This window comes from Sus scrofa, unplaced genomic scaffold (genome assembly GCF_000003025.6).
Source record: "Sus scrofa isolate TJ Tabasco breed Duroc unplaced genomic scaffold, Sscrofa11.1 Contig1206, whole genome shotgun sequence".
NCBI classification, from domain to species: Eukaryota; Metazoa; Chordata; class Mammalia; order Artiodactyla; family Suidae; genus Sus; species Sus scrofa.
In genome coordinates, this window is record NW_018084833.1 from 204,213 (window position 1) to 228,314 (window position 24,102).

General features: G+C 57.9%; 1 protein-coding gene across 1 annotated transcript in view; it reads right to left on the minus strand.

Moving 5' to 3' along the window:
* Positions 1-23,226, minus strand: part of CACNA1B (calcium voltage-gated channel subunit alpha1 B) — a 194,319-nt gene extending 171,093 nt beyond the window's left edge. The window contains 3 exon segments of the mRNA XM_021081036.1: positions 18,031-18,170; positions 21,876-21,981; positions 22,943-23,226. Of these exon segments, the coding sequence (XP_020936695.1) occupies positions 18,031-18,170; positions 21,876-21,981; positions 22,943-23,226 (530 nt within the window).
* Between the last annotated feature and the right edge of the window lie 876 nt (positions 23,227-24,102).

Sequence of the window (24,102 nt, forward strand, 5' to 3'; positions counted from 1 at the left end):
TCAGGGATCTGTCGCTACCATGAGCTATGGTGTAGGCTGCAGGTGCAGCTCAGATCTGGCATTGCTGTGGCTGTGGCGCAGGCCGGCCGCTGTAGCTCCGATCTGACCCCTAGCCTGGGAACTTCCAAATGCCTCAGGTTCGCCCCTAAAATAAAAAAATTTTTAAAAAAGAATTAATTTGGATTCCAGCTTCCCTGCCACCATTATCAGACACAGACAATTTTACAAGAGTGTTCTATAAACATTCAGGGAACAGATAATTCTATGTTACGCAAACTGTTTCAGAGAATAAAATACAAGAAAAGCTCCCAACTCATTTTACGATGCTGGTATAATCTTGATATCGAGACTGGAAAAGGACAAGAAAATGCGATACGCATCTCAGTTATGAACACGTATCTTAAATAAAATACTTGAGTAATATTTAAAAATCAAGTTTAAAGCCACACATTTGAAGAGTGAGCTGTCACACGAAGATAAGAGTAATTCAGTCGTGGAAGAACTGTTAATGCAGTCTCCCACACTGCGAATCAAAAGAAAACCACATGATCGTGCCAAAACTTTCAGAAAAATTATTTGATAAAATTTTAATATCATCCTACTAAAAAGAGTTAGGAGTAGAAATGTCTTCACCCACTAGAAACCACAAGGAGCATTGCTCTTTCAATCCAAGGATAACGCAAATATATCATTATATCATACAGAGGTCCCGGCCAGAGCAAAAAGATAAGAAGAGGAAGTAAGATACGTATAAATGTAGAAAGGAGGAAGCGAATCGTCTGATCCACAGAAAATGTGATTTCTCTACAGAAATCCAAAAGCAGATGCAGCGCATAAAACTAAGAGGACTAACGAGAAAGTTCAGTAAGTTTATGAAATACCAAATACATATCCAAAACAAATTACTTTCATTTACAATTAGAAAAGACTAATTTTAAAACCTCTTGTTCTGCTGGGTATGGGACTGCTTTCGGGGATAATGAAAATGTTTTAAAATTAGTGGTGAGAGGTACACAACTCTACGGACGATACAGAAAATCTCTAAATTGTATACTTTAAAAGTGTGAATTTCATGGTGTGCGAACTATATCTCGATACAGCTGTCATTAAAACATCGCTTGTAACAGCAACCAAGTCTGTAAAGTATCTAGGAATAAACTCAAAATAAGTGTAATACCTTGATGATAAAAGTCACAAGACTTCTTACAGAACAAAGGGTTAACAGAAACGAACCGTATTAACAGATAAGACAATTCGACATCTTTAGGTGTCTCTCCCCCAAATTAATCGACAAATTTCACGCAGTTCCAATACAAAACTCAACAGATCTGACATGCAGAACACTCTAAATTTGCAGAAAATCCACCAAAAATTACCAGAGCTAATGAATTCAGCAAGTTTCAGGATATAAAGTCAACACACACCAAAAAAGTTGTCTCCTATACGCTAGCAATGAATAACCAACAAAGGGAGTTTTTTTAAAAATCCATTTAAAATAGCACCAAGATGAATAAAATACTTAGGAATAAAATTAACTGAGGAACCGAAAGACTTGTGCACTACAAAACTATTTGTGCTGAAGACTACAAAGCACTGCTGAAGGACACTGAGGAGCGCTGAACAAACAGGAGGACGCCTCCCGTTCACGGCCTGGAGAACAGCGTCGCCACGACCTACAGATTCGGCGCAATCTCCACCAAAGTTCCAATGACACTGCTTTCACAAATAGAAAAACTTGTCCTAAAATTCATTTGGAGTCTCAAGGGACACTGGATAGCCAAAACAAGAGAATAATAACCCAGAAACAAATCCTCACATATGCAGTCAACTGATTTTCAACAAGAGTGCCAAGACCATTCAATAGAGAAAAAACAGTTTTTCACCAAATTGTGCTGGAAAAACTAGACATCCACATGCAAAAAAATTAAGTTGGACCTTTATTTTATACCATATACAAAAAGCAACCCAAAATGGATCAACGGTCGAAATGTAAGGCCTCAAACTGTAAAACTCTTAGACGACAACACGGGAGAAAATCTTCATGACACCGGGTCCAGCAATGATTTCTTGGAAATGACACCAAAAGCATGAGCAATAAAAGAAAAAAGTACTAAAACTATACTTCATCAAAATTTACAACCTTTGTACATCAAAGGATGTGTCAAGAGAGAGAAAGGACAAGCTATAGAACAGAGGGAGCTGTTTGCACATCACGTATCTAATAACGAATTACTATGCAGAATACATTAACAACTCCTACAACTCCACAACAAAAACCCAGTTTAAAAATAAGCAAAGGGAAGTGTCTATTGTGGCTCAGCAGGTTAAGAACCTGATGCTGCCTCTCTGAGGATGCAGGCTAGATCCCTGGTTAAGCATCTGGTGTTGCCACAAGTTGGCATAGGCCTGCAGCTGCAGCTTCGTTTCAACCCCTGGCCCAGGAACTTCCATATGTTGTGGGTGTGGCCATAAAAAGAAAAAAAAAAGGCAAAGGAATGGAGTTCCCACTGTGGCACCGTGGGTTAGAGATCCGTGGTCCAGCCTGTCTCTGTGGAGGTACTGGTTCGATCCTTGGCCCAGCACAATGTAAGGATCAGCTTTGCTGCAGCCGTGGCATAGGTTGCAGCTCCAACTCAGATTCAATCCCTGGCCCAGAAAAACCCATGTGCCACGGGTGAGGCCAAAAAAGAGAGAGAAAAATAGGCAAAGGATCTGAATGGAGATTTCTCCAAAAAAAAAAAAAAAAAGATATACACGTGGCTATTAAGCACATGCGAAGTGCTTAACATAACTACTCGTGAGAGAAATGCAAAGCAAAACCACAGGAAGATTCCAATCACACCCATTAAGATGACTACACCCAAAACAGGGGAGGACAACTGTGCGGGAGCGCATGTGAAGGAACTAGAAGCCTGTGCCTTGCTCATGGGGACGCGAAGGGGGGCCGCTGCCCCAGAAACAGTATGAGGACCCCCAGAAGTTGAGCAGAGAATTACTGTAGGATCTAGCAAGTCCACGCTTGGGTGTATTTCCAAAATAACTGGAACAGGATCTCAAAAAGATATGTGTACACCCAGGTTCACAGCAGTACCATCTACAAGAGCTAAAACAGGGAAGGAACCCAGGTGTCCCTCGGTGGATGAATGGAGAAGCAAATTTCAGTATTCCAGCGTGTCTGCGTGTGCATGTGTGCGTGCGCGTGCACAATGGAGTATCATTCAGCCTGAAAAAGGAAGGAAATTCTGCTATATGATGCAATGGGGATATGAACCTCAAAGAGATTATGCTAAGCGAAATTAGCCAGTCACAAAAAAGACAAATACTGTAGGATTCCGCTTTTGTAAGATTCTTTTTTTTTTTTTTGTCTTTTGTCTTTTTTGTTGTTGTTGTTGTTGTTGCTATTTCTTGGGCCGCTCCCGCGGCATATGGAGGTTCCCAGGCTAGGGGTTGAATCGGAGCTGTAGCCACCGGCCTACACCACAGCCACAGCAACGCGGGATCCGAGCCGTGTCTGCAACCTACACCACAGCTCACGGCAACGCCGGATCGTTAACCCACTGAGCAAGGGGCAGGGACTGAACCCACAACCTCATGGTTCCTAGTCGGATTCGTTAACCACTGCGCCACGACGCGAACTCCTGTAAGATTCTTAAAGTATCCAAATCGGAGAGACACAAAGTCCAACGGTGACCGTCAGGGTCTGAGCAGAGGGACAGATGGGCGTTGCTGTTTAACGGGAACACCGTTCCGTATGTGCAAGACGAAGTTTTGGGGATGGATAGAGGTGATGGCTGCTCAACACTATGAATATATTCTCTCGCTTTTTTAAAACTAGCTTTTGTTATAGTTGATTTACGCTTCTTCAATTCCTGTTGTACAGCAAAGTGACCCAATCACACACAGATCCCTGTGCTGTACAGCAGGAGCCCACCGCCGGCCCTTCCAAATGCTACAGTGTAAGGTACAAATACACACCAGGGCCAGGGGTCAAACCCTCACCACAGCAGTGACAATGCTGGATCCTTAACCCACGAAACCACCGGGGAATGCCAACATTTGTATGTGTTCTCTAGAAATCCTTCCTACCTCACAGTCATAGAACGGTTCTCATATGTTCTCGTTTTATTTTGTTTTTCCAAAGTTTTAAAAGTTTGCTTTCCAGGAGTTCCCGTTGTGGCTCAGCGGAAATGAATCTGACTAGCATCCATGAGGACACAGGTTTTATCCCTGGCTTTGCTCAGTGGGCTAAGGATCCAGCGTTGCCGTGAGCTGTGCTGAAGGTTGCAGATGCGGCTCGGATCTGGTGCTGCTGTGGCTGTGGCGTCAGCCAGTGGCTGCAGCTCTGATTCGACCCCCAGCCTGGGAGCCTCCATATGCCGAAGGGCAGCCCTAAAAAGCAAGTGAAATAAAGTAAGAAGTACTACCACAAATCTCATTTAATCTTGTTTCAAGAGCTCTGGCCAGCACAGTGGAATGTGAGGAAGAGAAGGAAGCAACAAGATGATCATTTCTGGACGCCGCCCCCGGAGCCTGGCCGAAGCAGAGTTGCTCGACGACACCCCCCGGAGCCCGGCCGAAGCAGAGTTGCTCGACGACACCCCCCGGAGCCAGGCCGAAGCAGAGTTGCTCGACGACACCCCCCGGAGCCAGGCCGAAGCAGAGTTGCTCGACGACACCCCCCGGAGCCCGGCCGAAGCAGAGTTGCTCGACGACACCCCCCGGAGCCAGGCCGAAGCAGAGTTGCTCGACGACACCCCCCGGAGCCCGGCCGAAGCAGAGTTGCTCGACGACACCCCCCGGAGCCCGGCCGAAGCAGAGTTGCTCGACGACACCCCCTGGAGCCAGGCCGAAGCAGAGTTGCTCGACGACACCCCCCGGAGCCCGGCCAAAGCAGAGTTGCTCGATGACACCCCCGGAGCCCGGCCAAAGCAGAGTTGCTCGAGGCGCTGTCCTGGGCCTGGAGCGTCTGGTCACCGGGGAAGCGCTGGTGGTGTGAATTCGGGTCCTGCCCAGAACTCTAGGTGGGCCTAGCACCCAGGACGTGAGAAGCCCTGCAGGTGATTCTGACGGCAGGGCCTGCTGGCCAAGAGCGTCAACTTGAACACCTTCCTGCAGGGCTTGGAGTGACACCCTCCTCCCCGCTCCCCGCAACTTCCACAGAGAACAGAAAGCAGCATAAAGTCTTAAAAGTACAGCACAATCGCTATTATAGAAAAAAAATGGCATGGAAAAGCAACCATCAGATATTGTCATCACAGTGCTGAGAAATCTGGGCTGAAAAAAATCAAAACTTGGCTGCAAGCCCACCACCAATCAGCAAAGAACAGCCCAGCCCCATGCAGTGACCCACAGGAGAGCAGCCCAGGGGAGCCACAAGAGCACAAATCGCCGAGGCCAAAATGCGGCCAACAGAGCCAGCTGGAAATCTAACGAAACAAAACGCCTCAACCACATTGGCCTCGGACACAAACGCCAAGGAATAACTTTAAGACGTGACTGACCTATGCAAAGAAAACGGCAAAGCTTCAGTACAAAGAAGGAGCACTGACTCCAGGTTCAGACAAATGCTACGCCTGGACGGGCAGACAAAACAGGGTCTTTTAAACCTGATCCTCCTCAAATCAGCAGAGATTCACAATGTCTGAAACAACCCCCCCAAAGGAATTCTTCAGACGACGACGACGACGCGATGTCCGAATTTATCTCAAAAATAGGCCAAAAGTTAAAGAAATACTCGGAAAGAAAAGCAAAGAGAGAAGGTCTTATTTAAGGAGACACTGAGAGGTTACTCCGAGCTCAACAACCAGACTACAAGCCGGATGGGCTCAAATGGAGGCATAAAAGCAGAGCTTGTCACCCACGTAAAGCTCTTAAACATGCAACAAAGGAAGCAAAACCGCCTGGCAGGGAAGTGAGGGATCTGTAAATATGATTTACAGAGGAAATAAACTATCATCCAGCTTCTGGGGATTTGCTGCAAGGAAATAATCAGTGTGGCACAGATTATGCATGTTTTTTGTCTTTTTCATAAAATCGAAATTGGAAATAACTTTTTTAAAATTTCTTTTTTCTTTCTAGGGCCACACCTGCAGCATAGGCTCAAATCGGAGCTGCAGCTGCCAGCCTACACCACAGCCACGCCAGATCCGAGCGGCATCGGAGATCTATGCCACAGCGTGCGGCAACACCAGGTCCTTAACCAACTCGCCAAGGCCAGGGACCCAACTCGCATCCTCATGGACACTAGGTCAGCTTCTTAACCCACAGAGCCACAATGGGAACTCCCATATAAGCATTTTAAAGTGAGAAATCACTTTTTCTTATTTATACAGAAGAGTGTATATGCTCCACTGAAAATTTTAAAAATAATAAAATAACTCTGAGGTATGTTAATTTAAATATATTATGTATATATTGGCCACACTCACGGCATGTGGATACTCTTGGGCCAGGGATCAAACCTGGTGACAATGCCAGATCCTTAACCCACTAGGATACCAGGGAACTCCCTAAAGATGTTATATTAACAACGATAACAAGAGATTAATTATAACATACGCCCTTGTATTCAGCAAGTATTACTTGGGTGCCAACCACCCCCAAAGTCTTAGGCTCTAGGAAATCCTGGAAAACAAGGCAGGAGCTCAGCCCGGGAGGGGAGAGCAGGGCTGGCCCGGAGCAGGGAGCCTCCCTTCTCAGGGGACGCCCAGCACAGCACCTGGAAGGAAGTACGTGCCCCCTAAATGCCGGTGAAGAAGCCCTGCCGTTTCCGAAACCAAGTGGCAAAGAACCCACACCCATGACTCACAGACGTAAACACAACTCCGTACCACGTGAGCACGTCCGAACCGTCAGTAACGGAAATGGGAGGTGAGACAGGCTTTGTACGCTCAGCAAATTATCCAGAGCTTCCGAAACATACCATCCGGTGGGAGAGTTGGCGTTAGGCTAGTGATTAAGGAGAACTGCTGGGAATGCCAAGCAATGTAAACAATTTGCCCAAATAAAATGCCCTAAAAGAGCTAAACACACTCAGTCAGTTCACTCCGGGAATCTGAGCCATGGAAACAGCAGAAAACGAAGAAACAAAGGTACAAAGGCAGGCCTTTCACGACTGAGACTGCAACCCCACACAGACCCATTACTGCGTTTAGCAGCAGAGAGACACCCACCAGGGGATGGGCCCCTGGGGTCACCACGGACAGTAACACAGAGGACCACGAGGCGCTCATGAAATAACGAAAAAAAAGATGAACCGGCCCACGGGTGAACCTTAAAACATCACGCCACGTGAAAGAAGCCAGACCCGAGGGGGCCACGTTGCACAACGGCGTCTGAAGGAAGGGCCCAGCACAGACAGGGTCACAGGACGAAAGGGAGGCAGTGACTGCCAGGCTGGGGGGAGCGACCGCTTAGGGGAGGGGTTCCTTTTTTCTTTCTCAGAGGGTCTGTTATTTTGACAGGAGGCAGAAGGCGGCACGGTCCAGTCCTCTTCGGGGCACCTGGTATACAGAGAAATCAGGAGCTGCGGTACAGGGCCACACGGGCAACTGACCAGAACGCTTAAGGACAAGAAGGCCCTTTAGGATGCTGAGGCCTGGTGACTCCAGAAGCCACAGGCCCTTCTGCTCAACAGTTATGAGAACAAATCCCAGCACGTGGAAGCCCCGCCACTGCACTGAGGCAAAGCTGACACACGAAGAGTTGAATAAATTTAACGCGGAGAATACGACGAGTCCAGCAAAGGATACGTGCCCGTGAATATCACCCAGGGACACACGGATTCACCCACGTGGTGACATCGTCACCACAGTCAAGGTCATAAACGTATCCACTGCCTCGAAAAGTTTCGATGGGAGTTCCCGTCGTGGCGCAGTGGTTAACGACTCCGACTGGGAACCATGAGGTTGCGGGTTCGGTCCCTGGCCTTGCTCAGTGGGTTAAGGATCCGGCGTTGCTGTGAGCTGTGGTGTAGGTTGCAGATGCGGCTGGAATCCCACGTTGCTGTGGCTCTGGCGTAGGCTGGCGGCTGCAGCTTCGATTAGACCCTAGCCTGGGAACCTCCATGTGCCGCAGGAGTGGCCCAAAGAAATAGCAGAAAGACCAAAAAAAAGAAAAAAGAAAAAAGAAAAAAAAACCCTCCTGAAACTAAAAAGTACATTTAGCAAGGCTGCAGGATTAAAGTAAACATACAAAAATGTACTGTTTTTCTGCGTCCTGGACATGTGGACACTGAAATTTAAAATACAATACCACTTATATTCACACAAAAGAAAGAAAAACTTAGATGTAAATCTAACAAAACATGCCAAGGCCCTGAATCCTAAAAACTACAAAATGCTTATGAAAGAAATCAAATCAGGTCTACACAAACAGGGAGACACACCATGTTCGCAGATCGGAAGACGCGACACAGGAACTATTACATACAGATATCTTTTGCAAATTAACATACAGACTTTATACAATTCCTACCAAGAGTTTGTGTCTACACTGACACGATTATTCCAAAATTTTTATGGTTGCAAAGAAACTAGAATAGCTAAAACAGTTTTTTTTTTTTTTTAAAAAAGAAAGTGGAAGAAATGAGTTGCCCAATTTCAAGACTTAAATAGTTACAGTAATCAAGACAGTGTGAAGCCGGTGGAGGGATGGACACGCAGAGCCATGCGCAGCAGTGGGTCTCTCACACATGGATTTTTGATGAAGGTACAAAATTCGACAGAGGAAATAGCCCTTTCAACAAGTGGAGCCAGAGCAACTGGAGAGCCACATGCAGGGAGAACATCAAAGAAAAGAACCTCAAACCAAACCTCACTCCGGAGACAAAACTAACTCAAAATAGAGCACAGACTTTCAGTAAAACATCAAACAATACAACTTTCAGGGGGAAAGAAACAGGAGAAAATCTTCACGACCGAGGTCTGGCAAACAGCTCCCAAAACCACACGCCCCATCCGCGAGAAGAAAAACCGAAAAGTCAGACTTCATTAAGATTTAAAACTTTTGCTCTGCCAAAGTCTCTGTTATAAGGATGAAAAAATTAGCTACAAATTGGGAGAGAATTGGCTAGTATCCAACAACCCAACTGCAACTTGAGCAGAACATACGCAGGGACGTTTCACCAAAATGGAGACCCAGACGGCAGGTGCGTCCACGAGACGATTCTAACCGCACAGGCCATTAGCGGAACGCAAGCCAAAACCACCACGAAATACTACTGCATGCCTCTCAGATGAGCTCAGATGAAAAAGTGACCACACCACAAGCTGGAGAGGACGGGGAGAAACGAGATCTTCTCCCGGTGCTGAAGGGAGGGTTCGAGGTGTGAAACGGCTCAGCCCTGCCGGATGGCAGTTTGGGCGTTTCTTAAAAGACGAAACATGCAACTGCAGAACGGCCGTGTAACTGCGCTCCCGGGCACTCATCCCAGAGGAATGGAAATGGATGTTCACGCAAAAGCTGGGCATGGATGTGCAGAGCGGCCCGTGGTGCCATTTCAAAAACTGCAAACAACCCACGCGTCTTCAGCGGGTGATGGTGAGAGAGGCTACGGGCAGTGAGGAGAAACCAACCTAGGGCCCGTGAGCAGGAGTCAATCATTTCAGGGAACCAGCCCGAGGGAACAAAGCCAGTCCCAGAAGGCGTGATTCCATTTACACAACGTTCCCGATACGACCCAGTTACGGCCACGGCGACTGGGTGGCGGGTGGCCGGGCTCCAGGAACAGTGGGGCTGGAGGAGGGTGGGGCAGACACGGACGGGGGAGGCGCCAGTGGGGCTGGGGTTCTTCTGTCTTGAGGGTCTACGTCCTGCTGGTGAAACGGCCACAGCCTCACAGGACGCTGCCCCTCGGCGGCCTCTCTGCACGTTGAGGATCGCAATTAGCTCAAAGTAAAAACTTAATTTTTTACGAGGCGATGTTAGTTTAGTAACAGCATCTCGCCAGGGTGGTTGTAGGAGTCTCCCACTAGACGAGCAGCCAGCACAGAGGAAACTGCCGAGAGAGGCGGCTTCTGCTCTTCACTTACCTTTTTCTGTCTCAGGAGCCCCACTGCCTACGTCTTCTTCCCACCAGCTCTGGTGAAAGACTCGACGACGGGCTCTGCCTTCAGACCAAACCCAGGCCACACGGGCAGGGGCAGGGCTGGAGGATGGCCAGGCCACCCTGCCAGGCCACACGTGCCTGTGCTGTGTCCTTGCGTCACTCTGTGTGGCAGGCTTGTGGGCCTCAGACTGTACCCCAGGAAAACACGGGGCCCCAGGACTGCTGGGAAGGAAGGGCTCTCTTGCTGCCTGTCCCGTCCCTGACACGACACCCTCAGAACCAGGCCCGAGACAGCAGGTGCGGAAGGGGCCTGCAGGCAGAGGCTTCCTCGGGAACTCCCAGGGGCAGACGGGAGGCTGCACCACACCCAGGGCAGCCCCTACCTCCCAGGGTCTCAGCAGCGCTCCCCCCACCCCCCCCCCATCCCGGTCCAAGGCTGGAGAGGGTCCTAGGGCAGGCAGGGGCCTTCAGCCCACCCTTAGCGCTTGGTGGTTGCGCTTGGTGGGAGCCCACCCTTAGCACCCAGGCTCCTGCAGGCCCAGGGGACGGACGACGAGGAGGAGTGAGAAAGGACCTGAGTCGGAGGCGAGGGGAGGGAGGAGGTTACTGGTTCTGCAGACATTTAAGCAGGGCCCACAAGGCGCCAGCCACGGCACGGGAGCCACACGAGTGTCCGGGACCCAGGGCCACGTACCCTGTGTCCAGGGGGACAGAAACGGCTCTGAGCTCTCCCGGCTGGATTTCAAACCCACAACATGCATGCCACTGGGAACTGGGGCACCACAGTGATGGCACCAGAGAGACACGCTTCCAGAGGAGCCTGGGGTGTGGGCACAGCCTATCCTGGACTCAGCGGTGTCCCCCTGAATTCCTTTGTTGAAGCTGTGACCCCCAAAGGGACTGCATCTGACGATGGGGCTCTCGGGGGGTGTGTGGTTAAGCCAGGTCCTAGACGTGGGCTTGAAGGTAGCAGGACTGGTATCCCCAGGACAGAGGGCACCAGACCTCCTGCACCCAGATGTGGAGGAGGCAGGCGTCACGGCAGGAAGAGGCCTCGCTCCCCCAGCCCCGGCTGGCCCTCTGCCACAGCCCGGAGCGAAGGCCTAGGGGCGAGAGAGGGGCCCACGGGCCAGCCGGGTGGAGGGGTGTGCGGATGGACAGGGCCTCGGGCTCCTGTTCTCTGGGGAGAGGAGTGGGTGCCACTGGCTGGAGGGACGGGGGCTCCCGGAGGGGCCTCCCCAGGGAGGAGACTGAGGCCTGGAGGAAGGAGGTGCACAGTGGAGCCACAGTGAGAACAGGACACCTCAGGGGCCTGTCACCTGGGCCTGCAGGGACTCCGCAAGTCCCAGGCCCTTCTGACTGCAGACGGGGTGAGAAACAGCCCACGGGCGGTGGGAACGCGAAGTGGTGTGGACAGGAGCCCTGCCCGGTCCCACTGGCTCAGCCGGGGAGCCCCAGCTCTCCCGCCCCTTCTCCAGTAGGCGCTAGCTTCGGCTCCAGGCCTAGTAACACGAGAAGACATTAGCAACCGTTCTCACCTCAGTGTGAATTTGCAGCTCTGGGCTCACTGTGTGAAACAGGGGTGGGGGAGCGCCTGGAGCTGCAGGTGTGTCCACCATCCAGGTGAACTTCGTGCTTCCCCAGGCAGGAACTTGACCTCCTGTGACCTCTGCAGCTGCAGCAGGCACAGGGCACAAGGACAGCTGAGCAGTCGCCCCCCCCCCACCGCCACCCCCGCCAACTCCTCGGAGGTACACCAGGCTTGGGATCCTGCGAGGGGCAGGGAGCAGAGCACCCAGGACCGGAGCCGAGCGGCGGTCTGAGGGCAGGCAGCCTGGTCCTGCCCAGGACCACCAGGTGGCTCTCCCGCCACACTGGGGCAGGGTCCGCGGCCAGAGGCCAGAAGGGGCTTGGGTCTGGTGCCCCACTCCCCCCAGGAGCATGTATAGCACCCTAAAACAGGAAGACGAGGAGCAGAGACAGCAAGAGAGCACGCAAGGAAGGAAGCCAGGCCTCTGCAAGCGCCCAGGGCGAGGGGAGCAGGGGAGCAGGGCGGCCGGACCCCACCCCGTCCGCCACTCTCAGGTTCCCTCAGGCAGCAGGGCCTCAGCCTGTCCCCAGGAACTAACAGGCCCAGTGGGAGCCACTGTCACGGGGGGCGGGGGGGGCAGTTGGCGGGGGGCACCAGACTCCCAGTGCTTCCTGGCCCACCGTGGGAATGGAGTTCTCAACCGCACAGTACAGGAGGCCTCGGAGCCCGAGGGCCAGGCCTCGGGATGCTGTCTGAGAGGACCCCGACTTCAGACCCCCAATAATGGGGGTCCCAACAGCCTTCCTCTGCCACTCCAACAGCCACTTGTCAGAACTCAGCCCCTTCCCTGTCCCAGCCTGCCCAGCCTCAGGTAGGGACAGAAAAGAAAATCCAATAAACTCGCCCCCGACCAGGAGTCAGAGACACCTCCCCCAGGAAGCTCCCCCAACCAGGAGTCCGAGACCCCCCCCAGCAACACCCCCCGACCAGGAGTCAGGGACACCCCCCAGCAAACCCCCACCCCAACCAGGAGTCAGAGACACCCCCCAGCAAACCCGCACCCTGACCAGGAGTCAGAAACACCGCCCCCAGCAAACCCCCACCCTGACCAGGAGTCAGAGACCCCGCCGATAGGACCACAGCCACGAGATGGAGGAAGAGCCCACGTGGCCCCAGCCCTGAACACGACACTCCTCTAGTGCCCAGGCCTGGACAGGCGCCAGGACCAGCCTATGCCAAACCCAGTGCTGCTGGTCACACAGACATGGTGTCTCTCGTCACCTCAAACTTGGACACAGGGTCACCCACAGCAAGGCACAGCGTCCCTGACTCCCACACTCGGACACAGGCCACTGCTCACTCTGGCCATACCTCCTGGATGCCCGCAGCCAGGGCGTGTCCTGTGCCCCCCAGCCCCCCCAGAGCGCTGTCCTGCACCCTGCACCCACCCTCGGCCGGGCCTGTGTCCGCGCCTCGGGCACACTTCCCGCCCTAGGCTACGCCAGGCCCTTCTCTTCCCACAGGAGCCCCAGCCGGGGGAGGGGCCCTGAGCTCTAATTACACGTCCTGGAAAGAAATCCCAGTTTAATCTGAGTCAAAGGAGAGGCTGTGGTTGGAAGTGTCCCCTTGAGGAGCCACCTCCCTGAGCTGGGACACGTCTCACTGTCCCTGAGGAAAGCTCCAGGCTCGGGCCGTGACAGGCGAGAACGCCGGGGCCTGGGGACTCTGGGGCCCTGCCAGCAGGAAGACATCCCAGGTCTGGGGGACCCTGGCCCTGCCACAACTCTCGGCCACAGGCAACCCCTCAGGACAACGGATGACTGGGGCTTCTGAGGGGACCAGGGGCGTGGAGGTGGTGACATGGGGACAGCACCCCGAGGCAGACGCGTGTGGGTCCCTTATGGACAGGCTGGAGACATGGGTTCCACGCTCGGGGGGGGGGGGGCACGGCAGGCTTCCGATGGACAATCAACCAGACCACCAGACCAGGACTCCCTGCCGTCAGCCCCACACCCTCTGCTCTCCTCCCAGGCTGACCGCCTCTGCCCCAGGGCTTCCTAGGGACCTTCCCTGACCCCGATGAAATGGGACTTTGTCTCAAAGCCACCCTGGCTGCTGTCACTGCACTTAAGCGCCTGCCTGCCTGCCTGGCGGGGGCGGCTCACGGTCTGTCTCCCCAGGAGACGGAGGCCTCCTCGTCCACGGCCTCGTCCCCAGCAACCAGAGCATCTGACACACACCATCCACGGGAATGAGAGGACGGACGGCCAGCCAGATGGCCAGTGGGTGACTAGAGAGGGAGCGGAGGAGGTGAGAGGCTGGGGTCCAGGCGGGGAGGTCCTCACTCGCTCGGTCACTCGCCCCCGTCGCCCCATCTCATCGGCCTCTAGCCTCCTGCCGCACATCTCGGCGGGACGGACGGGCCTGCTTGGGCTCCAGCGGAAACAGTCAGGGGACAGCGCCTGCGCCAGCCTCCTCACCTGCCAACGCCCGCGCCCACCCAGCCCATCCTTCTGTTTCCCGCCGGCCCAGAGAGACGCGCGTGGGCTCTGGAGACCCTGGGCTCCATCTTCCTTCGTCCACCCCGGACACCAGCAGTGCGCTGTCCATGGTGTCTGCGGGTCCCTGCCACCTGGACCGTGCCCCTCAGCACATAGGCGCCAGCTCCTGCTCCATAAAATCCTGCTGCCCCTCCCTCGCCCTCCTGCCACTGCCCCGGTCTCTGCCTAGCTTTGCTGCAACCCCCTCAAAGGTGGACAGGCTGCCCCCAGGTGCTTCGCATAGACCCCCCATTGCTACGGGAAGCCCCCTGGCGAGCTCCCAAGAACCTCCGCTTACTTGCACTCTACCAAACGCCACGCCCACGCGTCCGTCCTCCTCTCGCTCCTTCGCGAGAAGGGCACGCTCTCAACCCCCTGAAACGCCGTCACTGGCCTGGCTGCGCAGCCACCTCACTGCCAGCCCCAGCACATCAGGTCTGGGCTCCGTCACGGGCGGCTTCTCCTCCGAAGTCCCCACTCCCTACAGGACCCCGACTGGGCTCGCGCGCTAAAGGCCCTGGACACACCTGTGTCCTGGCACTGAAGCCTCCAGCCATGACCTCTCCCCGAACACCTGGATGGCCCCTCTGCTTCTTCCAAAGTCACTGTCTAACTGAGCCTTCTCCGACCACCCTACACCACGTCCCAGCCTCCCAGGCCACACAGGAAAACAAGGCACGGCACTTTCGTGCAAGGAGTGGTCTCTGTGCACCTGCCCTGGCCCCGCGATGCACAGTGAATGGCCCAGGTAGAGACGCGCCCTGGCCAGGCACTGAAGGAGCAGCAGGCCTGGGGAGGCTTGGTCCCCAAGAACACGGCGCACAGGGCAGGGGCCCAGGGGTCTGGTCCGCTGCTGTGTCCTCAGCATTTAGAAGGCTCACCAGTTGTGAACAACTGAGGGACTGAGGAGTGACGAATGGGTGGGGGAGTGACAGGAGGCAGGGATGGCAGGTAGGACAGCGCCTCGGCTTGCTCCATGGCCAGGCCTAGAGGCTGTGGCCCATCCCAATGCCAAGTGTGTGCCAGGCTTAGTTTACAGGTGAGCATATGCGGCTATGAGGCTTCCCCGATGCAGGGTGGGGCCCTGGTCCCATCCGGCACCTCCCAGGACCAGCATGCTGGCCTCAGAAGCCAGAAGGGAGCCCAGCTGGCCTCTGGGAGTGGGTCGCGTTTCACCAGGCAACAGGGCCTCCCCAGCCCCTCCCCGCCACGGCCTCCAGCCCTCTGAGCACCAATTAAGTAAACCCTAATTAAAAACAACAAAGTAATGAGGAATCACACCCCTCCTGGCTACCCACGGGGCCTCGGCCCAGGAGGGGTTACAGGTAGGATTCCTCCTTGAACTCCCCACAGGCCAGCACTCACCCCAAAATGGTCCAGGGCCTCCCTCCATCATGCGCCCACATGCACACATGGGCGCGCACGCGCGCGCAAACACACACACACACACAGGTACATGTGTGCCCACACACACACACAGGTTCACGAGGCCCTGGGTGCTGCCAGCAGGAGCAACAGAGCAGGTTTCCCATGTGACTGGGCAGCGTGTGAGCCCCGTGGGCCACAGATGGCCCTCTCCCCAGATGGGGGCTCCCCTCCCAGCCCAGCACCACCTCTGGGGATAAAGTGCAGAGAGAAGGAGCCTGGAAACGGTCGGTGCCAACTCTCAGCCCTCCTCCTGCAGAGACTCCATAACCCAGACGAGAGACACAGAACAGGTGAAGAGGAAGAGACAGACGAAGAATGAGAGAGAAAAAGCGACACAGAGACGTCGTCGAGAGGGAGAGAAACCCAGAGACAGAGAAGGTGAAGAGGGATAAAAAGTCAGAGAGGCAGCAAGGGTTGAAATGGAGAGACAGAGCCCAAGAGAGTAAGACAGGGAGAGACAGGGACGGGAAGAGGAGGTGGCAGAGAGACAGGGAGGGGACAGAGACAGCGAGGGTGCGGAGGGAGAGGCACACGGAGGGGACGGAGGGGACGACACGTGAGCAGAGGCGAGGGGCGTGGATGAACAGGGGAGGGAGCCGGACAGAGCGCAGGATCTCTGGGGCAGCGTTAGGCTCTCAGGCCCTGGGTGCCTCTTGCTGGGCCTCCAGGAAAGGTGGCCCGGCCTGTTCTCTCTCGAGCCCAGGGGTGTGGTCACCAGGCAAAGGAGAGCAGCCACCCTCCTCACGGAGCGACTGGACTCCCTGGACCTGGAATCAGAACTTGCTTGGTGGAAGAGCCAGGGTGCCTCCCCCTTGCCTCCAGCAGCCCAAATGCTCAGCACCGCGGACAGTGCCCCAGAGGCGGGGGGGCCCCCACCCCCAGCCCCCATGTGGCCGAGCACAGAGCACCCGATGCTTCAATAACCATTCCTGCAGCAGACGCTCCCTGGCCCTCCCGGGGGCCCCAGACTAGGCTCTGGAGATGCCCTGAAAACTAAGACGCCGCTCTCATCCTGAGGGACTCCCGTCCAGAGGGAAAGAGAAATGTAAACAGCCCCTAACGCTCCTCGACGGCCCACACGGTGCCCACTGGACCGTGGGAGCGCCCTGCCATCGGGGGGGCCACGCTCACCCCAGACCCCACCAGCAACACCGTGGACCTCAGAGGGCTTCCTGTAGGAACCCCTGTGCCGCCCCCACCGCAAGCTCCTGACAGAGGTCTACCCAGCCCCTTCCCTTCTCAGTCATCACAGAAATGGAGCCAAACCAGAGAGCTGTCCAGAAAACCTCTCATACCCAATTTCCAAGGCACCCATCCCATCAAAGCTGGTGACCGTGACTCGCTGGTGCCACAGGCCAGAGACCGAGCAGAAAGCTGAGGCAGGACCCACGGGCACCTCCGTCACCTCTCCGGGGAGGGCCCCTCTGAAGGCAAGGCCACTTCAATTCTGGCCCATGCCAGGCAGGCCCAGGCACTGCTGGGGCCAAGCCACCAGAAGTGGAGCAGACAGGGGAGCAGCCCGCCAGGACAGGGCAGGTGCTGCAGGGGGCCCGCCCCAAGGGCCTCAATCAGGAGCCCAGAGGCCATTTAGCCAAGCCGTCATCCTCACGTGCGGGGCCCTGCAGAGGCTGCGGCCCAGTCCTGGGGCCTCCCCGGTCCCCGCTCACTCCTCTGCCTTCAGCCCAACCCACCTCCACACACATCCTCACCTGAGCAGAAGCAGCACGAGGGTGGTGGCCCCGGCCACAGCCCCCTCTCCCTTGGAAGGAGGGCTCTGGACCACAGCGGGGCTCCAAGCCTCCCCAGAGCCCCAGGCCCCAGGCGGAGGCCCACGGTCTCCTGGCACAGCGCCTCTGGGACGTGGGCTGTGCAAACGGAGTCGGTGGAGCAAACTCCCCAGATCCTCACCCCCCAGAGATGCTCAGCGCCAGCCTCAGCCCACTGGCCAGAGAAACAGGGCAGATGCCCTGAAGGACCCGTCACGCACATGGAAGGGCTGCGGCACTGAAGGCTGGGCCCCGTGACAAAGAGCAGCGTGTTCCGCCCACAGTCCACCCCAGCCCACCCCACGTGGACCTTCTGGAACTCTGGGTTGTTTGGGAGCCACAAGCTGGCAGTTAACAGGGCCTATGTGAGAAGGACAGGGTGGGGGAGGCAAAGCCTTCAGGCAGGAGACTCGGCGCACAGAGGCGCCCCCAGATCACGGGTCGACAGAGGCAAGGTTGGAGCCCAGGCCCCACCCCCGCCCCACGCCACCAGCCCTGGGGCCCTGAGCACCAGCAGCTCTGCACACGAGCCGCGCCCTAGGACCAAGCAGCACCAAGGGCCCTCAGCAAAGACCACAGCCCAGGCACTTCCTGGGGAGAAAGGCCGCCCATCCCACCAGCACCTACCCTGAAGGGCCACTGCGCAGTCAGGGCCGCCGGCAGGGACACCGCCGTCTGCCCCACCCACGCACAGGGCACCCTGGGCCCGGCACCCACCCTGTGAGGACCACCACAAAGTCCATGACATTCCAGCCGTTCCGCAGGTAGGAACCCTTGTGCAGGACGAAGCCCAGCGCGATGATCTTGATCCCGGCCTCGAAGCAGAAAATGCCGATGAAATAGGGCTCCGTGTCGTCCTGAGGAGAAGCACAGAGCAAGAGTCACCACAGCCCAGGGCACGGCAGCCGGGGACCCCACACGCCCCCCAGCTCCGAACCTGACCCGGCCAGGACACCCACAGACTCTGGCGCTTCCCTCCCCGGCCTCTTTGCTCTCTGCCGAGTTCCCCTAAGGGTCCTGGGGCCCTGTCACCATGGCCGGCAACATCCAATCGCAACAGGGCAGGGCTTCGGTTCCCAGAAGCCCTGCAGCAGGGGAAGCAGCTGTGATGACAACGGCATCCGCGCGCTTCCCTGCCATCGCCAGCGTGGTCCTGCTTATGGCCCCCGTGCCCATTAAGCACCACTGTCTCCCCATCCAAAGGCAACTGAGTTACAGAGAGGTCAAGGAACTGGGCTAGAGACTCACAGCTTGTTGAAAACGAGCCAGATTGCAACCCACAGGTGACCTGGGTCTGACCCTGGGCTCTAACCCCTGCCTAGAGCACAACCCAGGACCCACTGGCTCACTCAACACACATCTTCTGCATAATCAAAACACATCCTGGGAGTTTCCGTCGTGGGGCAGCGGTTGACGAATCCGACTAGGAACCATGAGGTTGCGGGTTCGATCCCTGGCCTTGCTCAGAGGGTTAAGGATCCGGCGTTGCCGTGAGCTGGGGCGTAGGTCACAGACACGGTTGGGATTCTGCGTTGCCGTGGCTGAGATGTAGGCTGGTGGCTACAGCTCCAATTCGACCCCTAGCCTGGGAACCTCCATATGCTACAGGTGCAGCCCTAAAAAGACCAAAAGAAAAGAAAAGCACATCCATCTCGGTAGAAGCAAGTAGGGCTGGCCTCGGAGAGCCTCTGGAGAGTGAGGCATCCAGCTAGGCAGCCAGGAAAGGAATTCCAGGGGGAGGGAACACTGTGAGCAAAAAGAACGGGCCAGACAGATGCTGCTCCTTTCCTGCCCCTCGGGCTGCGTCTCCTTAACCAGCTGACAGAGAACCGACAGGGCCAAGCCCCTCTGGTGCTGAGCCAGGTGGGGATGGGCTGTGCGCACCTGGACCCAGGGGGACACACGCATGGCACGCTGGGGGCGGGGGGCAGACAGAGCCTCTGGGCTGGTGAGTCCCAGGAGGTGGACCAAGGGGACACGGGGGTGGTCAGCAAGGGAAACATCCTGGAGACAGACCACAGACACTGCACTCCCAGGCTGCTGCCCCCAGACTCCAAGAACCACAGGAGGACTCGCCCCCTCAGAGGCGGCTCTGCCAGAGAGGGATCAGGCTGCAGGGTCTGGGGACTGGCCACCGGGGCCGCAGGGGAGGGGTGGCTCCCTGTGGATGCTGCCAGTTCGCACCCAGGACCAGCAGCCTGTGCCTTCCTCCCCAAGAAGCCTGGCCCTCCAGGACTCTCCTATCCGACCTGGTGCAGCCTCAGCCTGGCCCCAGGCCCACAGCCCACAGGCAGCAGCGTGTGGCAGAAGCCGCCGCCCCCGGGGGCCCAGGCAGCAGAGCGTCCATCAGGGCCCAGCCCCACCCCCATCCTACCCCCAATGCTGACTCAGGACAAGGATCAGCCCCGGAGGATCAGTCTGCTTTAGTTGGAGAAAAGAGGCTGCTGACCACCTGCCTGGGTTAACAGCTGGGCCCGGTAAGTACACGTTCACAGAAACCTCTAGAAAGACAGAAGAAGAGCAGGCCCGGACCGGGAGATGGGGCGGAGCCCCTCCCCAGAGCCCTCCTCTCAGAGCTCTCCCCCCCCAGCCCCACCCCTGACCACTCTGGCCTGAAGGCAGGGTTGGGGGAGGGGTGAGACCTCAAGCCAGGGCCCAGCTGAAAGCCACAAGGCAAGCTGATGGGCGGGTGGGAGGGGGAGTCCCTGGAGACAGGAAGCTGTGGAGGCCCCCCAGTTGCTCCTGCGCCACACAGCCCCCCTCAGCCGCACCAACCTCCAGGCCAGAGCCGTCCTAGAGGCCTCCAGACCTAAGCCTCAGGACTGGGATCACGTGAGGGCTGCTGGGGCCTCCACGGGGGGTGGATTCTGCTCCTTCTCCCAGTAACTCAGGCCCCAACCCCAAGAAGCAGACAGACCCCCTCATGCCACCACAAAGCGAACCCGTCCTCACCTGAGAGGCAGGAGCTCAGAAGTGGCCAGACACGTGGCTGGCCTACGCAAGCCTGCTGCCCAGCAGGCACAGGGCTTGAGCCCGACTGCTTGTACCCTGCGCCCCTGCCCCCTGCGCCCTCTCTGCACCCAACCATGCCCCCACTGGCCCTCCTTAGAGCTGTGACCACGCCCTGTGGCTTGGCATTCAAGGCTTCCTGCCTGAAACCCCGGCCTCCTCTCACTCCCGCCCCCTTCTCCAGCCTCCAGAGTGGCCACCCACACCAGCACCCAGCAGGCAAGAGCCCACAACACCAGAAGGAAGCTGGGGCCCAGCGAAGGCCAGAGACCGTGTCCGGCTCCACACCTAGGCAAGAGTCACACACAGCAACTACACCCCTGTGCCTGGTGGGGGCTGTGCTGCTGCCCTTCGCACTCCTCCTCCCCCGACCCCCACAACAGAAACCCCTCCTGGCCTTCCTCGCGCCTGGAGAAATGACTGTTCTGTGAGATTCCCCATCTCCTGGCTATCACTTCCTTGCTTTCTAGTGGTGCCCACCCCGCTGAGGGCACTCGGGGAAGCCCAATCCTGTCTCCCTTCCCTGCCCCTTGGCCTGGAGTTCCCAGCCCACACCCACCACCGAACTGGCCCTGCCTCTCAGTGCTCATCTCCACTGAGTTAGGGAGAGAAGTTGGGCAGAGCCAGTACCTTGCCGGGCGTGGGGAAGGGCTGGCCTCCGGATGCCCAGGGTGTCCAGAAGTGGCTTCCCCTCTGGGACGTCAGGACCGCTGACAGCTCTCTGGCCAAGCCCCAGGCTCCCTCTCCAATCCCTGCACCTGCTTTTCCTTCCTTCTGCTCTGAAGCTCAGTCTTTCCAGCCCCTGGGAGCCCACATCAAGCCCAAGCAAAGGGGCTAGGGCACCAGGGATGGCTGGGGGCTAGGGGGACACCCCTGAAATGGGGCTCACCTCCTCAAGCACCACCCTGCCCTCCGGCCTAGCCCCTCCAGAAGCCCTGACTCGGCACCCTGGCTCCCACGGGCCCTGTACTTCAACAAGGGACACTACGGGGGTCTACAGAGTTCCTGGCAGGAGTGGGTGAAAGCCATTGGTGAGGTTTGGGAAGAAAGCCTGGGAAGGAGTAGCCCCACAGGGCAGGAATTCCACGTAGGACCAGAGAAGACAACTCTGCAGGAGAGGCTGGCGGTTCCTAGACCCAGGCCCGCACCGCGGCGCCCCGAGGCTATCACAGCTCTGCGGACTTGTAAAGCCTGACCCCCAGAGCCCAGGCCGCCAGGAGTACCCCTTCCACACCTCACTCTGGCTCTGAGTGTCTTCAGTCACTAGGCTCTGAGTGTCAGGTCAGCCACCACGTGGACTGGCTGGGTGTAGGGGTGGCTAGTGGCCCTGGCCAAAATGGCCTCTCTCAGGCCACCTTCCCCACCAAGGACTGAGCTGGCTACTCAACTCCTCCCAGCCCCTGAGAGAGGAGTTAGCTGCTCAGGTCTCCCCCTTTCCTCCCCTGAAGGACCACCCTGCCCCGGGGTGCTGTGCCCAGTCACAGGGTCCTGAAATCAGACAAGCTGCCGCCACCCCACGCCCCGCCCTGGGGGCCCGCCGCCATGGCACTCACCAGCCGCTCGGACATGGGCGTCTTGTCTCCATCAGGGAGGTGCTGCTCCAGGGCCAGCACGATACAGTTGGCGATGATGGTGGCCAGAATCATGTACTCAAACGGAGTGCGTGGGTTAAGGACTGCCCAGGAGGCGCCAAAGGAAAGGAGAGCCGAGGAGGCCAAGGCCGAAAGCGCGCAGTGCAGCAGCCTTGGCCAGGCGACCTCCAGAGGGGCTGAGAAGGACCGGGGCCGGAGCCCACCCCGCCCTTCCCGCCCTCATCCTCCCGGGCTGCCGCGAGGGACGCCTCCGCAGTCTCAGCCGCCAGCCGCTCAGCAAGTCCCGGTGGCCGTCAGCACCGCGGACAGCGCCTCCTCCGCGGCTCCGCCCGGCTCCCGCGCCCCGAGGGAGGGGGCTGAGCGCCCCCAGCTCGAGGCTGAAGGAAGGACCGCGCGCAGGCGCACACTCCTACCTACCGACACACGTAGCCACATGTACCTACACAGGCACGTGAACATACATGTACCGAGAGTCCCAAACGCACGCACGCGCAGCACCGGGTTCATGCAATGCCCGCTCACACGCAGGCACCTGCAGCCAGGCGCGCGCACGGGCTCGCGTCCCCCGGGTGCTCACACCTACACAGACACCGATTCGCCCTCGGGTGCCCTCCAGGCTGGCCGCGCGCTCTGCACCCAGACGGGCTGAGCGAAGGGACGAGCCCAGGGGCAGGGGGCTCCGCCCAGCGTCCACCCCGCTCCCGCAGCAGCCGCCGCCACGACCACACACACACACACACACACACACACACAAACACGCACACGCCGCGCGCGGAGAGAGCCCGGAGCGCCGCCCCGCCCCCTCCTCGCCGCGACGACCCGATGCGCCTCTCCCCAGGGCGCACCCTCCTCCAACCCCGGGAAAGATGGCCACTGGGCGCCGCTCGCGACCGGCCCCCGCCCCAGCCCCCGCCCAGGCCGCCCCTCCCAGACCCGGCGGGGCGTGGACGCCGCGCGCCGAGCCGGTCCCTGTCCCCGCGACCTCGGGCGGCCCCAGCCCCCGCCCGGCCCAGCCCCCGGCAGGATATGGCCACTCGGTGATGCGCTTGGCGTATTTGCGGACGACGTTGTCCTCGCTGAAGACGAAGAGCGAGCGGTTGACGGTGAAGCAGTTCTGCTTGACCGGGATGGGGTTGTAGAGCGCCATGGTCCGCGCGCGCTGCGCGATCGACTGCTTGTAGAGGACCCTCTGGCCCGGCTGCAGACCCCCCGGGCCGGGGCCGCCCGCCCCGCTGGCCCCGCCGCCCCGGGCCCGCTCGCCGCCGCCGGCGCCCCCATAGCGGCCGCCCAGCTCGTCCCCGAAGCGGACCATGGTTCCCGGGCGCTGCGCGCATCCCTGGGCCCAGCGGCTCCGCGGGGATGGGAAGGCGCGGGACGCGCCTGGCGCTCAGAGAGGAGCAGCCGCGGAGCCGCGGGACCACACCGGACCTCGCCCGGCTGGCTGCCGCCGCACCCGACTCCGCCGCCCGCACCACGCCCTATAAGGGGCCCGTCACGTGGCGATGCCCAGCCAATCCGCGTCCGCCCCGCCCCCAGCCGGCCGCCCCCGCCCTGTCCCCTCTGCCGGGTCCAGCCGCGGGCCCTCAGGGCTGCGCCCTGGCCCCCGGGTCCTCCCGACCGTGCCGGGCTGGGCGGGAGTGGTGAGCGTGCGCCCTCCGGGCGTGCCGCCTCGGCCTGGGCCAGGCGCTGGCCAGATGCTGAACTAGGCGGCGGAGGCCAGGAGCTGGGCGGGGCCCGGAGTCCTCGACGGCCGGCCGCCGTGCAGAGCCGTGCAGAGCTCCCCGCCCCAGGAGGCATCCCCAGAGGCGAGACGCTGTGACCCAAAGCGGGGAGGGTTAGGCCCCAGGTGCCCACGTTTCTTTCCACACCTCACGCCTCCCAGCGGCCATGTCGCCAACTCCCCCACCCCCTCGCCGCGGACCACTGGCCTCGTCCAAGAAAATGTTGGCTCCGGGCCCTCTCCGGCCATCCTTTTGGGGTCTTCGACCTCAGTATAAAGGATACTTTCAACTTCCTGGTGTCGGGTTTTCAGGATGCACAGCCCTGTCCTGGGGCCCCTCCGCCCTCCATCACATCCTAGACCTTCCCATCAACACACTGAATGAGCTCCAAATCCTCAATGCGTTTCACCATTCCTCCAATAAATGAATATTTACAGAGAGCTTGTCATGTGCTATTTCCAGCCAGC